Source organism: Rhinopithecus bieti, unplaced genomic scaffold, assembly GCF_001698545.2.
Source record: "Rhinopithecus bieti isolate Rb0 unplaced genomic scaffold, ASM169854v2 scaffold_33210, whole genome shotgun sequence".
NCBI lineage: Eukaryota > Metazoa > Chordata > Mammalia > Primates > Cercopithecidae > Rhinopithecus > Rhinopithecus bieti.
This window is the reverse complement of record NW_016814226.1, coordinates 1,884,092-1,900,178: the sequence shown is the minus strand read 5'-3', so window position 1 is coordinate 1,900,178 and position 16,087 is coordinate 1,884,092. Positions and strand designations below refer to the sequence as shown.

The 16,087-nt window shown below is 49.7% G+C and overlaps 1 protein-coding gene across 1 annotated transcript; it reads left to right on the top strand.

Annotated features, from left to right (window-relative positions):
- Positions 1-4,357: 4,357 nt before the first annotated feature.
- On the top strand, positions 4,358-9,780 carry RTL6 (retrotransposon Gag like 6). The gene has a single exon (XM_017850040.1). The coding sequence runs from the start codon at positions 4,862-4,864 to the stop codon at positions 5,579-5,581; it is 720 nt and encodes a 239-aa protein (XP_017705529.1). The 5' UTR covers positions 4,358-4,861; the 3' UTR covers positions 5,582-9,780.
- The last annotated feature ends 6,307 nt before the right edge of the window (positions 9,781-16,087 follow it).

Below are 16,087 nucleotides of genomic sequence, written 5' to 3'. Positions count from 1 at the left end.
CTCGCCCGGCTAGTTTTTTGTATTTTTTTTTTTTAGTAGAGACGGGGTTTCACCGTGTTAGCCAGGATGGTCTCGATCTCCTGACCTTGTGATCCGCCCGTCTCGGCCTCCCAAAATGCTGGGATTACAGGCTTGAGCCACCGCACCTGGCCAAATTATTTATTTCTTTAAATGTTTTATAATTTCTGAAATTGAGGTGCACCTTATATTCAATGGACCTGGGAATTTAAGATTTATGGTGCCAACCACACTTGGAATTGTGGCGGACACTTCACTCGTGTGCACAGTATCCAGGGGCCTACAGAGACAGAGAGACAGATGGAGGGACTCCGAGGAGTGGATGGCATTCCTCTGTGTATTTAGAAGAACTTGGAGGGGTAGAAGGCTGCAGGCTGATTTCTGTTTCTGAAGTCACTGACTTCAGTCAAGGTTAACACAGCTCCTGCCCCCATCTGACTTGGAAGAACTTGGAGGGGTAGAAGGCTGCAGGCTGATTTCTGTTCTTGAAGTCACTGACTTCAGTCAAGGTTAACACAGCTCCTGCCCCCATCTGATCTGGAAGGTCTCATGGAAGAAGTTTAAGGCACAGTCTTCCTTATTTCCTTCTTGCTTCATGCCTAGAAGTTTTCACCTGGTCACAAAGGGGGCACACTTTGGCACACTGGGGCACAAGTATCCTTTCCAAGTTCTGATACTGTAGTTGTGGGACCAGCCCAAACTGGGCTTACCCTGTTGATAACAAAACGTCAAGCTGCCTTTTAGGTAGAATAGAGCTCAAAACTGCAAGTCATGTAGCCTGGGCATGTGCCATAACAAAAGCTTTGACCTCTAACAACACCCAGAATCAATGATTCCTCCCCTTAGAACCAAGAAGACTGGGACATGACCAGGACTTGAACACCAAAACTCATTCACAAGCAAGGGGGTCCATCGGCCTGGAAGGTCTGGGGCTAAAATCTACTTTAACATACATTACCACATATGGTCAAATTTGAAGCCCTCCAATCAGACCCTGGAAAGCCAGCTTCCTAAATACTTCTCTTGCCACCTGATCCCTTAAAACTTGCCCCATGCCTCAAATCAGGGAGATGGATTTGAGCCCACCTCCTCTCTCCTTGCTGGTCGGCTTTGCAATAAAGCTTTACTTTTCTCAAAAGCTGGTGCCATATTTATTGGCTTCTGTGTGCACCAGGCTGCAAGACCACTTGCTCATTAACAACATCCTCATGCCCTAATTCTCTTGAGTGGAAACTAGGTATGAGTGAATCCAGCTCTGTCCCAGGCCTGCCTAAGGAGTGCAGGTGGTTCCCAGCTTCAGTCTCCTTGAAGACTGCATCCTCAAAAGACTGGCATGCTGGGTATTTTTTTTTTTTTTGGAAACAGAGTCTCACTCTGTCCACCAGGCTGGAGTGCAGTGGCGCGATCTCGGCTCACTGCAAGCTCCGCCTCCTGGGTTCATGCCATTCTCCTGCCTCAGCCTCCCGAGTAGCTGGGACTACAGGCGCCCGCCACCGCGCCCGGCTAATTTTTTGTATTTTAGTAGAGACGGGGTTTCACCGTGGTCTTGATCTCCTGACCTTGTGATCCGCCCGCCTCGGCCTCCCAAAATGCTGGGATTACAGGCGTGAGCCACCGCGCCCGGCCTTGCTGGGTATTGTTAACTGAAGAATGACGAGGTTCATAAACCTGGAAAGGAGAGTTTTATTTCTCATAAAAGGTTTCATCCTGCAGAGTGGCCATTTGAATAGGCTGGGAAGTGTAGCCTCTGGCCAGAAGCCATAAACAGGCACTTCAAGGGTTGGAAGAGTAAGACAGGAATTTATGTTGAACACAGTGGCCAAATATACATATTCAATAAGCTACAGGAGGAGTCATAAATATTTATGAGAAGAGAAATATGCACATGTGCAACTGAGCTTCATGCCCCTTCATGGGTAGCATCTACAAAAAATGGCAGTGTTAGCATGATCTGAGGGTGGAGTTTTCAGCCCTTTAACATCAAAAGGTGAATCAGAGGACACAAAAGCTTTCACTGCATATCCTCCACAGCCTGGCCAGAACCACTCCAGGGTTGGTGGTCTCTTACCAGGAAAGAATGCTGGTCAGTTGTTGTGTGCCACAAAAAGGGAGGGGCAGTGTCAGATGGTTGGTTGGTATTAATGCTGAAGTCTTTCAAAGGGGCTTCTGTTTAACCCTTAGGGAAAAAAGCCTAATGGTGGTTATCGGTTATGGAGCGGGGGCAGTTAATGAGGTGTGTCCAACCTCCTAGCCCATCATGGCCAGGAACTCGGCTTCCCAGGTTTCTCTGGGGTCCCCTGGCCAAGAGGCATCTGTTCAGTTCGTTGGGAGGCTTAAATGTTTATTTTTATTTCTCAGTATCTTTTCTCTCCAGCCATGCCAGTTTGAAACTGACTATGCAGAAGGATCACCTAGGTCAAGTTGGAAATCCAGACCCGGAATCAAACAGTTCTTACCCTTTGGCCAGTGTATTAGTCTGTTTTCACGCTGCTGATAAAAACATACCCGAGACTGGGCCATTTACAAAAGAAAGAGGTTTATTGGACTTACAGTTCTGCATGACTGGGGAGGCTCACAATCATGGCAGATGGTGAAAGACATGGAGGAGCAAGTCAGGTCTTATATGGATGGCAGCAGGCAAAGAGAGAACTTGTGCAGGGAAACTTCCCTTTTTAAAACCATCAGATCTCTTGAGACTCACTATCACAAGAAGAGCACAGGAAAGACCTGCCTACATAATTCAATCACCTCCCACCAGGTTCCTCCCATAATGTGGGGATTGTGGGAGTTAGAACTCAAGATGAGATTTGGGTGGAGACACAGCCAAACCTTATCAGCCAGGTATCTTCACTCCTTGGTATTTACCCTGGGGAACCCAGCAGAGAAAGTGGTGGGGATTTATATACAAGTGTAGTTTATAAAACTTTAGCATGGTAACAAGATGAGGATCTATCAAAAAGGGTATGGCTAAATACATTGTGGTACAGGATTTCCATGGACCACAGGCAATAACTGAAAATCATGCTTCTGAGTTATCTTTAATAGGAAAATGCTCAAAATTCAATGTGCTATTATGGTTACAAAATATTCATAAAAATTAATATTTTGTAGAACATATCATAGAAAAATGACTGGATGGAACTGCAGAAATATTACTATTTGCTTAGCTGGGTGTGCTGGCCTCTTCCTGTGGTCCCAGCTACTGGGGAGGCTGAGGTGGGAGGATGACTTGAGCACAGGGTTCCAGGTGGAGGGAGCTATAATGGTGCTACTGCACTCCAGCCTGTGCAACAAAGTGAGACCCTGACTTTAAAAAAGTAATATATATATACACACACACACATATATACATATATGTACTTTATATATCTATATGTATTACTATTTGCTATCTTTAGGTGGAGGGAGTCTGAGTAGTATAAAGTTTTACTTCTCTGACATCATTTGTTACATTAAATTTATATTCAAATCACAATAAGGGTCTGATGCGGTGGCTCAGGCCTGTAATCCCAGAACTTTGGGAGGCCAAGGCAGGCGGATCCCCTGAGGTCAGGAGTTCGAGACCGACAAGGGCAACATGGTGAAACCCCGTCTCTACTAAAAATACGAAAATTAGCCGGGCATGGCAGCACACGCCTGTAATCCCAGCTACTGGGGTGGCTGAGGCAGAAGAATCGCTTGAACCCGGGAGGCAGAGGTTGCAGTGAGCCGAGATCGCGCCACTGCACTCCAGGCTAGGCGACAGAGCGAGACTCCGTCTCAAAAAAAAAAAGACCAAAAAAAAATCACAATAAGAAGAACGGTATATTATCAAAAAAAACCCCAATGACAACCACAAAAAGAGCCTTGCAAGCCCTCTTGCGAGGAATGGCTGAGAGAACACCAGGAACCCGCCCTAATGAAGACGCCTCAGCAACTACAGTCTTCCCTAATTGGCAGCTGGGGAGGACTCGCTGCAGCGTCCGAACTGGGGGAGGGCGGAGGGGCGGGGACTTTGTGCGTCACTTCCGGAGGCGGGGCCACAGCCATCCCGAACGCGCGGGAGCAGGCGGTCTCCGGCAACCAGCGGCCCGCCCTGAACCCGGCCAGCCGCCGCTGTCGCGCCGCCCCCGCCGCACAAAGGCGCGCGTGACCCGCCCTCGTGCCGCGACCCCGCCCGCACCCGCGCCCGGCCCTGACTCTGAGGCCGCCGGCCGCATCGCCAGCGCCGGCGCCCCGCGCGCCTCGACCGAAGTCAGTTCTCTCGCGGGCCGCCGGTGACTCATCGGCCTGGCCGCGTCCCCGCGCGGGCCATCTTGGTCCACAGCCGGCGGCGGACGGAGCCGCGGAGAACCGCGAAGACCCCAGGTACGCGCGCCCCCCGGCCACTGCCCCGGCCCGGCCCCGCCACTGTGGTGGCCCCAGGCCCGCGACCGCGGAGGAGCAGCCCCCTTTGTTCTCCCCAGGGCGGGCGCGGGGCGGGCGCCGCGGGGCTTTGTGCAGCCTCGCCACCCACGCGCGGGCCCTCCACGCCGCCTCTCACCGTCCTGCCTGCTAGTCGCAATTGAAACCTTAAAAACATCTTTTCTTAATGCTCCAGGGCCCAGAGAGGTCCAGCCGCCCGTCCGGCTCCGTAGCCCGTGAAGTCTGCAGTAAAGGAGCCGCGTGGGACCGGGGCCGAAGTTCCCGGGGCCTGCCCCCGCCTGGCACCGCGTGCCCCTCTCTTGGGCCCTCAGCTTGGGGGTCTCGCAGCGCCCTCGCGTTGTGCACCCCACGCTGCCCCCATTTCTACAGGGGCCCACCTGGTCACCACACCCCCTTGGCCCACCCGCGGATCTCAGTCCGTGGCTGATCTCTAGCCAGCATGGTGCAGCCGCAGACGTCCAAAGCTGAAAGCCCGGCCTCGGCAGCGTCTCCGAACGCCCAGATGGATGATGTTATTGACACCCTGACCTCCCTGCGTCTCACCAACTCAGCGCTGAGGCGGGAGGCCTCCACCCTGCGGGCAGAGAAGGCCAATCTCACCAACATGCTGGAGAGCGTGATGGCAGAGCTGACCTTGTTACGCACCAGGGCGCGGATCCCGGGGGCTCTGCAGATCACCCCGCCCATCTCTGCAATTACTTCAAACGGGACTCGACCCATGACCACACCTCCAACCTCTCTGCCCGAGCCCTTTTCCGGGGACCCAGGCCAGTTGGCGGGGTTCCTGATGCAGATGGACAGATTCATGATCTTCCAGGCCTCTCGCTTCCCGGGTGAGGCTGAGCGCGTGGCCTTCCTTGTGTCTCGACTGACTGGGGAGGCGGAGAAGTGGGCTATCCCCCACATGCAACCTGACAGCCCCTTGCGCAACAACTATCAGGGGTTCCTGGCAGAGTTGCGGAGAACCTACAAGTCTCCGCTCCGGCATGCGCGGCGCGCCCAAATCAGGAAGACTTCTGCCTCTAACAGGGCCGTGCGAGAGAGGCAGATGCTCTGCCGTCAGCTGGCCGCTGCGGGCACGGGGCCTTGCCCAGTGCATCCAGCTTCCAACGGGACTAGTCCAGCGCCAGCCCTGCCTGCCCGAGCACGGAATCTTTAAGAATCCGCCACCACTTGGTAGCGTCTGCAGCCACCCAGGTAGCATACGCTCTTTGCTGTGTAGAAGAAATGCCCATAGGACAGCATCGCCCCTGTTTGAAGACCTCCCTTCTTACCTCTCCAGACGTGTTCCCCAAGGAGATCTTCCTTCCATCCCTCCTGGCGCCCTGGTTGCCCACCTTGCTGTGCTTCCTCTTATGTGCTAGCGTTGTACCTATCGCGCACTGCATGCTCCCCTCCCTCTTGCTGGCATCCCGGGCTGTTTCAATGACTACGGCTCTGCTGCTTAGGCACAGGGACTCTGCTGCACGCTGACAAACCACGAGGGCTGACCCCTCCCAGCCTGACTTGGTTCATGGAGGCTCCTACTCTGCTCTCTCCAAGCTCCCTTGGCGGCTCTCCACTTTGTTGCCCAGTTCCTATTGATGAGCTCTGGACAGAAAGATGCCAGTTTGGCCAGGCTGGTGGCTTGATGGGTGTACCTGGAGAGGGAGTCTGGCTTCCCACCCAAGATGCCTGCCAGCCCTGCCAGGGCCCAGTGCAGCAGGCAGGGCCTCATCCGTGCTGTAGTGGTCGAGTGGTCACTGCTAGGAGTGTAGTTATACCATTTCCGGGGGCCAGATTCCACTCTGCACGTGAGTATGCAGTCTGGAAGACCCCACTACTCTCACTGGGAAGGACCAGTGTTACATCTCTGTTAATGCCTGGCTTCAGCTGCTGGTGTTCTGATCGAGCCAGAAGTTTGGGGACTCTGGAACTTGCCTGCTAAATAAGGTCATTGTGGACTCTCAGCCACTGGTCAAGTCTATCAGGCTGCAGGTTCCAGCACACCCACACCTGAGGGCCATAGCAGGCTGAGGGTGGATACCAGTGACTCCCTTTGCTGCCCAGAATCTCCATGGGCAGTGCCACATCGGCTGATGCTCAGTCACTCCTGCTTCTACACCCTGTCACTGTCTCAAGCCTTGCCCAGCTTGAGACCCGTTCCCATCTCCATTCAGGTGCCATGTGGCCTTCACTGCAGCCCTGCAGCTACTCACACACCATCTGTGGGTCTCCAAAGGCACCTTGTAGCATGTCCTTCCCATGCCTGGGCAATCAGATGGGCTGCCTTTGTCCAAGAGAAAACAGACTCTCTTTGGGAAACATCCTTAAGCACTTAAGGCCAGGGAGTGTCTGCCTCTGGCAACCCAGCCAGGGTCTTGGTGGCATATGTAAAAGCAAAGAGCTGTGGACTGTCGTCGTCTTAGTGTGGTGACAATGCAGCACTGGCATGCGTGTCCTGCTTCTGAAGGACCTGGTCCTTCCTCACGGGGGTGACCAGGAAATCATTTTGTGGCCGAGTTTGGCCACGCCCTTTGGACTGAGCTGTTCCGCCATATTTCAATGCCAAATGAACCGTATTGACATGACCTCCTGGACCGTAGGGATTCTTATCCTGGGTTCATCTGCCCCTGTCTGAAGGGTCCTGGCTTGACTGCAGAAGGACAACCTCCGCACCCACCTAAAGACATGTATGTGTCTTGGGACCCCAGAGGTTGGGTCCTTGGACCTGGCTTCTTAAGAGTTTTGATGATGCTGGGAAAAGTGACTGCCATTCTGAAGAACCGCTGCCTTGCAAGGGCAAGGACATTCAGTGGTTGCTGGGGTCTGCAGACTACTGCCACCCACTCATCATCAACTCTGTTAGCCCAATTGCCCTGCTGAACAACTGCCTGAATACAGGCTTTAGGTTCCCCTGGACTCCAGCCAAGGCTGTTCAGGTGGGACCATGGTGCTCTTTAAGCATGGACGGAGGGAGGACACAGTGGGACCACCATTCCATGAATGGGAGGTGTACAGATTACTTTCTCTTTGTGCTCAGTTCTGTTCTGTCTCCAGCAACTGTATTGGTAAGACTAGTACCTGCCAGGCAGAGGTGCCCCCAAGTGAAGGGGTACAGTGGTACCTGGGAAAAGGCATCTGGAAGGTTTCCATGTGGCCTAGCCCAGCATGGGAGCAGGGTGGGAACTCTGCCATGTCGCCAGCCCTAGCTCTACCCAAGTGGCTTGTTAAAAGCCATACCATGTCTGTGTCAGGCTTGTGCTGCCCCACACCCCAGAACTGCCTAGGAAAGACCATCCACACTCCCTGTCCACACCTGCAGCTGGGTCCTCTGCCTATGGGCACCCAATCCAAGTAGCTGCCCCACCTTCGTTTGGCATGGTGATTTGTGTTTTTTCTCTCGGTGCTTATGTGTGTGGGCTTGGGAGGAGTGCTGGTGTGCACTTAGGACCTTCTTGATAGCTCCCTGCACTTTGGAACATGGAGCAGATGAGAGAGGGTCGGGGCTTGCCCTTCAACTTGAACTTGGAAGAAGCCCACATTGGAGAGGTGAGGACCCCGTGGTGGCTCTAGTGGAAGATACCTTAGTCTCCAGCTAAGGAGGATGAGGCGCAGCCCCAGAAGAAGACCTCAGTGACCGGGGATCAGGCTGAAGAACAAAGTAGGGGAAGGGAGTGCTTTGTACATATTTTGGGGTTATGATTTCTCTAAATTTTAGGAGAACAGGTATTGATTGGTAAAACGGACAGGCAGTAGTGTTCAACAGCGCATGTGAAGGAAAGTTCTGTTTTCCATGGTTTTGACATCTTTGGACTGTATTGTGACTGCCCTCTGGTCCACATGGTACCCCTCTGGTAAGTAAGCTTCATTGCGTACCAGGGCATCACTGGAGATGGAAGTTAGTGAAGGGATGACTCCATGGCCTAGTATAGTGTGACCCTGGGACTAACTTAATGTCCTGAAACATTTTGGTGGCTTCTAGGAAACAGCAAAGACCTATTTCATTGGCCCCAGGTAAGTATGTATTGAGCAGTGAGGAGGAGTGGAAAACAAAACCCAGAAAGTGCGGCAGGACCAGCTCCTGTTGTCATGGCAGACAGAGCTGCCTTGGGTGGGCACCACCCTGACAGTTCCAGCCTGTAGGGGAATGAAGGGACAGGGGTTGAGCTGGGCATGTGCTGAGGTTAACTTAGGGAACAAGCCCTGGGACTGGACGAAAGGGCTCGTGCTGCAGCCACCGACTGGGGGCAGAGCTCTGGGTGGAAGAGGGAAGAGATCCTAGCACAGGTGCCTCCATCTGCAACCACAGCCGTAGGGCTCATGGCATCTCTGCTTGGAGAGCACTGGTTTAGGGACTTAGAGAGGTAGGCACAAGGTGGGTGTCCTGGGGAAGGGAAGCAAGAGCAGACCGTTGGGCCAACAGGAGAAGCTCCCCAGAGTAGGGGAGAAGATTGGGGAATATGGCCTTCCATGTGGAACAGACAGCCCGCGTGTCACGGTCTCTTGGGGACCTGAGGTTGGGTAGGGTGGCAGTGGGCACAGCACAGATGGGGTAGAGATGGGAGGAAACCCAGCTCCTCACTTCCGTGTGCCTCATGCCTTTGCTTACACAAGCACCAAACCTACTAGGTCTTCTCATTATCTATGTAAACCACATGTTAGACAAATTTTTGCAAGTAGAGGAAAGAAGGAAGTAAAACATCACATTTTGGTGTCTCTCAGGCTTTCCCCCCCAACTATAGTTTCTTTGCATTTTGTTTTAGCATAGTTTTGCTGCTGTCTTCTGTAATGATACAGTTCTATGCAGCTGTTTTCACTTAGCATATCGGGGGCATCTCCCCTTATGATTTCTAAATACTTTATTTTGGAGTGGCTGTGTACTCCTCCATCGACTAGATGGACCATCGTGCCAGTTGCCGATCACTAATGCTGTTACTGATTTTTCATTTATAAATTGATGAATATTTGTGCACAGGCTGTTTCCCAATGTCAAGTTATTTTTTTAGTGTAGACTCCCAGAGGCGGGATTCTTGAACTGAAGAATATGAAAACTTTGAGGCTTTTACTGCATATTGACAAAATGGTTTCCAGAAACATTTGTATCCCCTTACACTGCCACCAGCAAGGATAAACATGTCCGTCTTGCCCGTACTGGGAATTATCATCTGGCTAAATATTTGCTAATTTGATAACGAAAACATAGCATTGTGTTTCAGTTGGCATTTCACTGATTTCTAGCACGGTTGAGCATCTTTCATGTGAAGCAATTGTATTTCCTCTTTTGTGGATTGTCAGTGTCCTTTGCTGTATCTTCTGGGGTCTGATAAATTTCTATGAGCTTGGTATATATTAAAGATATTAACCTGGTGTGTGTCATATTTGCTGCAGCTGTTTCTGGGGTTTTACTTCGTGTGTGTGTTTTATCTTATTGAAATTTTGACATACATAGTCAGTCTGTCTCCACAGCACTGTGTCTGCTAGACAAGAACACAAGGCAGGCAGGTAGATATTGTCTGTTTTCCTCATGGCCGTAGCACTAGCACCTATGATAATGCCTGGCACATGATAGGTACTCAGTACACATTTGTTGAATTCGTTACTCCAATGGACCTGCAACATCCTGGGATCTGCACATGGATCCAGCAGTCCGCACTGCAGAGCTCACAGGCCAAGGCCAGCTCTCACACATTTTGTATCAGGGTCCCCTTGCACTATCCAAACTCACTGAGGGCCTCAAAGAGCTTTTGCTTATATAGGTTTTATCCATCAATATTTACCATATTATAAGTTTAAACAAAGTTTTAAAATAATTATTTGGAAAAGAAAAACACAAATAACATTTTAAATAAAAAAACTATATTTTCCAAAACCAAACAGTGAGGAGAAACGTTGAAGAAGACATTTTTGCAAATGCCTGTAAGGTCTGGCTGAATAGAAGACAGTGGGAGCCTCCTACCTGCTGTGCTTAACCTGCAAGAGCGCATATGCCATGGCGCCTCTGAAAGCCCCAGTGCACCCCTGAGATGACGTGGAAAAAGCATGTGATATTTTGGGATTATTATGAAAACGGTTTTACCTCGTGGACCTCCAAAAGGCTCTTGCCCCACTTTGAGAACTGCTGGTCTAAAGAGAGACAAGGATCGGCAGTTCTGCAAACATCAGCATCTGTTCCTTCCATCGCTTTAAACTTCAGGCCTTTCTTCCCCCTCTAGATTAATACACAGTTATTTCTGGGATTAATTTGGCATGTAATGTGAGAGGAGGCTTTAAATAGACTGTCTTTCAAAGATTTAAACAAACACCCTGAGTCCACTTATTAAAAATTATTTCTCTCCCTTGGTCACGTGTGTTCTTTCCTTCACACACGGGGAAATCTTACAGTAGGACCAACTTTCCCACTGTTTATTCAGTTGATCCATTTGTCTTGCCCGGTACTTCCCTATTTTAGCTGACTTGGGTTTTATAATTTCTTTTTTTTTTTGGGACCGAGTCTCTGTCACCCAGGCTGGAGTCCAGTGTTATGATCTCGGCTCACTGCAACCTCTGCCTCCTGCGTTCAAGCGATTCTCCTGTCTCAGGCCCCCAAGTAGCTAGGATTACAGGCACCAGCCGTCACTGCCAGCTAATTTTTTTTTTTTTTGTATTTTTAGTAGAGACGGGGTTTTGCCATGTTGACCAGGCTGGTCTTGAACTCCTGACCTCAGGTGATCCACGCCTCGGCCTCCCAAAGTGCTGGGATTACAGGCGTGAGCCACCACGCCCTGCCAGGTTTTATAATTTCTATTCATATCTAGTAGGACTCTCCTCCTTCAGATTTTCTTAGCTGTTGTTACTAGATGAACTTGAAAACATTCTACGGTTTCCCCCAAACCCTGGTAACAGGTGCAGGGCCTGGAGAGGCATAAGTGCTTTGGTGAGTTGTGTGCAGGGTGCAGCGTGGGGGGCTCTGTGTAGGGACTCTGCAGTTGTGGGCTGCAGAGTGGAAGGCTCTTCTTCCACCCTGCAGAAAGCCTTGCCCTGAGGTTTCCCCCATGTGCTGCTCTGTGACTGGTGGCTGGTTTGGGAATGGGAGTGAAAATCGGGGTCCCCCCTGGCTTGCCCATTGCCTAGTCAGTGTCTTCCTCTATGGAAAGACCTGGAGTGTACATAGTACCCTCCTGCCTTTCCCCACGTGGCTGATCTGAGAGGTTTACAAGGACCTGGCCTTGCAAGGTCTCTGCCTGACAGGGGGGGTCTAGGGCTGAGCCCCCTCTCCATCCCACTGTCTGGCCCCTTTGAGGCAAGAGAACAGATTGTGGCTAGGAGCTGGGCCTCCACTCTCTGGCTCTGTGATGCTTGCTCTCACTTTGTGCTCCCATGGGCCCAGCCTGGTGGAATTCCATCCTGTGGCCCTGGAGATTTTCTGGGGAGCCTCCTCTTCTCTATCCAGGGCATCCCCAGCTTGGCTTCTGGGCATCTTTCTTGCCTTACTCCTCTCTCCTGCACCTGCTCCAGTGCCTGGACATTATGGTCCTCAATGACTCTCAGGTCAGCCGGGCTCTCTGTCCCCACCACCACTGCCTGCTGCAGGTCTGGGCAGCCGGCCTCCCTAACGACTTCCTTTCTACTGCTCTTATTGTTCTGTTAAGAAGGATCCAGTGTTACTCCCCTTAAGACCCTTCCTGAGCAACCAGGCCGGGCGAGGGGTCCTGTGGCTGTGCTCCTGCCCTGACACCCTCAGGCTCACACCTAGTAAGTGATGGACTTATGCCATTACTGAGCCTGTCTCTCTCCCCCAACAGACTGTGCTCCTAGAGGGCAGGGCTGCTGTGTGAGTCACCTGCGTCCCTAGCACCTCGCCCGAGCCCGGCGGAGAAGCTACCAGGTGTCTGTTTGGTGGCTGAGCAGAAGGACCACACATCAGAGCACAGCCGGAGTCTCGGGTCCATGTCATGCCAACCAGTCACATTGCAGCTGGCCACCAAGCCGAGCCGGAGACCCCAGCCAGCCGCACACCTGTGTTGTCCTATTTACTTTCCTTTCTTACAGAATGGGACAATATTCTACATGCTTAATATGTGATGAGAACTTGCTGAGGTCATGACATGGTCTTTGAGAATAGGATTTGTAAGTACATAATATCCCATCTCTGGACTGGCCATGCTTCACCCAAACGATCCCTTTGCTTTGGAAGTGTGTTGACCATTTTTGTCATAGAGAACAATGCTGTGAGAAGCATCCTAGTCGCTGAACAATTCTTTGGGCATAGTTTTCTGCTGTTGGTATGATCCTATGGCGAGTCTCACAGGCTTCCTTCATAGTTACTAAGAGATTGTTGCTGATACATAGGAAAGATTAATGTCGTGTTTTTATTTGGCTGCCTCACTGAATGTTTAGTCGTTTGAGGGATGTTTCAGCTAATTCCACGGACTGACTGGGTTTCCACCAGAATCATCAGTTTCCAATTAACTGCCATTGTCTGCCCACCTCTCTGAGCTGTCCCAACACGTGAATAAACACAGCCTGGTGAGGGTAACAGTTTCGTTGAGTCCAGAGGGGACCTTCCCCACTCCTCCAAGCCACCAGAGCCACAGAGAACTCTGACCACAAGCCCCCAATTGTGTTTGAGCTGAACATTCTTTAGAAATAGACAGGGCTTAGTCTTAAACACCAAGAGGCTGTTCTAAAGATGAAAATGAGAAGAAAACCTTGGAATCTGGCCAGGATGTCATTAAGGGACCTCCTACCTAGCAGGAAAGAGGGCTTCAACAGATCCTGTATGGATTGGAGTTGGGGAGAAATAAAATTGCATCTATTTATAGTCTCAACAAGTTGAGGTTCCTCAATAAACTAGTTACACATAATTCACTTAAATTATGAAAAACACAAACAGCAAAGCTATTAAACTACTAAACAGGAAAAGAAGAGAAAACACTGGTGCCGTCAGTGCTAAGGGAGCTTTTAGGGCATGGAAAGTGTAGTGTCAGAACAATGCTACCCTTAGCACGCCAGCTACCTGGAGCGGTCTAGAAGAAACTTTTGTATCTGAATGAGAAAAACAGCTCAAATAATACACTGCACTCCAGCCTGGGTGACAAGGGCAAGACTCTGTCTCAAAAGAAAAAAGAGAAAAGAAATGTATCTTGTGTGGAAAGCATGTCGATGATAAGAACATACAGCTCTTGTCCCACTTTATTTCTCCATTTACTGGATGCATTTATGGAAGGTACGTTACGGGTCTTTGTGGGAAGAAACAGAAAGAAATCACAAAACAAGAGAGCTCACATCATGGGATTTATGCCAGCTACATACGAGGATCTGCATATCTCAACGACCCTAAAGTTAGTAATATCAGATGTTGGGAATAAATTCTATCACATTACCACCAACAAACTTATTTTGTAGTTTTAAAAAAATGCAGATGGGATCTTGCTGTGTTGCCCAGGTTGGTCTCAAACTCCTAACCTTAAGCAATCCTCACACCCAGGCCTCCCAAACTGCTGGAATAACAGGTGTGAGCCGTCACGCCCAACCTCAAGTTTCATTTATTTTCTTTCTTTTTTTTCTAGATGGAGTTTTTCTCTTGTTGCCCAGGCTAGAGTGCAATGGCATGATCTCGGCTCACTGCAACCTCCACCTCCCGGGTTCAAGCAATTCTCCTGCCTCTGTCTCCCAAGTAGCTGGGATTACAGGTGTCCACCACCACACCTGGCTAATTTTTGTATTTTTAGTAGAGATGGGATTTCACCATGTTGGCCAGGCTGGTCTCGAACACCTGACCTCAGATGATCCACCCACCTCGGCCTCCCAGAGTGCTGGGATTACAGGCATGAGTCACTGCACCTGGCCCTCAAGTTTCTTAAGATGAAAACTATCTTTTGTTTCTATTCCCCAGAAGCTATGGATCTTCGTGGACCTTAGGAGGATTTCCTGCTCTTCCCCCAGTGGCCTGGAGCTCTTGTTTTTATACAAGTAAGGGGTCTGGGAAAAGGTATTGTTTTTCATGTCTGTGCGTCAAAAAAGGGGCAGCTTTTCATGCTGCCCTGCCCTGTCTCCAATATATCCAGTGAGCACTCAGAGGATGGGAAGAGTTTGTAGGGAACTGAGGTGACCTCCGCTAGCATCTGGGCTTCCAGTTATTCCAGAAGGTCACAGTATCCCATATTCAGCCCGTAAGAATTTGTTACTATTTTAGCCGTTTGCTCGTGGCCTGTCTTTCCAGCAGCCCTATGTTTTCTCGTTGCTTTGCTAACAGCGCCACAGTTCACGGGCCTTGTCTTATCTGTCCTCAGTGGGGCTGGGCACTATGTGGAATTCACTTCCTTGTAATCTTAACTCTCCCATGGGCTGAAGAAAAATTCTGATTTTGTAGCTTACGCAGACTTTACTCACCGTTAGGTTGTGAGTGGTGTTTTTTTGTGGCCTTCTACATCCTAAGCCTCGGCTGACTTTAAAAAAAAAATTAAGAGGCTGGGTGCGGTGGCTCATGCCTGTCATCCCAGCACTTTGGGAGGCCAAGGTGGGTGAATCACTTGAGGTCAGGAGTTTGAGACCAGCCTGGCCAACATGGTGAAATCCTGTCTCTACTAAAAATACAAAAAATTACTCGGGTGTGGTGGTGGGCACCTGTAATCCCAGCTACTCGGGAAGCTGAGGCAGGAGGATCGCTTGAACCCGGGAGGCGAAGCTTGCAGTCAGCTGAGATCACACCACTGCACTCCAGCCTAGGTGACAGAGCGAGGCTCTGTCTCAAAAAAAAAAAAAAAAAAAAAAAAAAAAAAGAAAAAAAGAAAAAAAAAGCAATATAGTATAGCAACTATTTACATAGCATTGACATGGCATCAGGTATTATAAGTAATCTAGAGAAGATTTAAAGTATACCAGAGGGTGTGTGTTACATGCAAATACTGCACCCTTAAGTAAGGGACCTGAGCAGATACCAAGCGAAGATGGCACTGCATGTAAATACACATGTCCGTTGAAGGCCGTGCTCACTCACGTGGCTGTGCAACTGCAGTGTCACCGCGGAGAGGAAGTGCTCCCTGACATTGGTCTCGTCCTAGTTTCAACCCTGTTCCACAATCAAGTTTTGTATTTTCCTTTAAACAGGTCTTATACATCTCTTGTTATAGCTGCTTAGTTTAATTTCATCACATTTACCTTTACAGTCTCTGTCTGACTTGTGCTAGGTTTTGTCCTTCTTTTTCCTGTGACTCTACTTCTCAATTATTCATGACCTAGCTAGACAAACATGTCCTTGGCAGATAAGAGTGTCTGTTTCCTGCTTGAGGAAGCTCACTCTGCTGACTTATTAAGTCTAATTGGCTGGAATTTCTGGTACTGGGTATCAGAGATGGGAAATAGCATTTTCTTCCCAGATGAGCTACTTCTGCTTTAATCATTTGGGAGGGAATAGAAAACTGTCCATTTCATGGAGATTTTCTAATTGATCAGCAAAGAATCGTGCATAGTTTCATCTTAGGCTTTGAGAATCCTCTCTGCATTGATCACACCCTCTTTCTTCTGCTTAATTTAATCTATTAACTTTTTCTATTGATTAGATTTGTCAGAGATTAACTGTTGAACTTATTTATTTTTAAAGAATCAGCTGTTGGTTTAAAATATTCTCTCAGTTTTCTTTCTTATTCATTAATTTCTCATTACAGTTTTTCACCATTTCTTCTTCCAATGCCAGCAGGTCCTA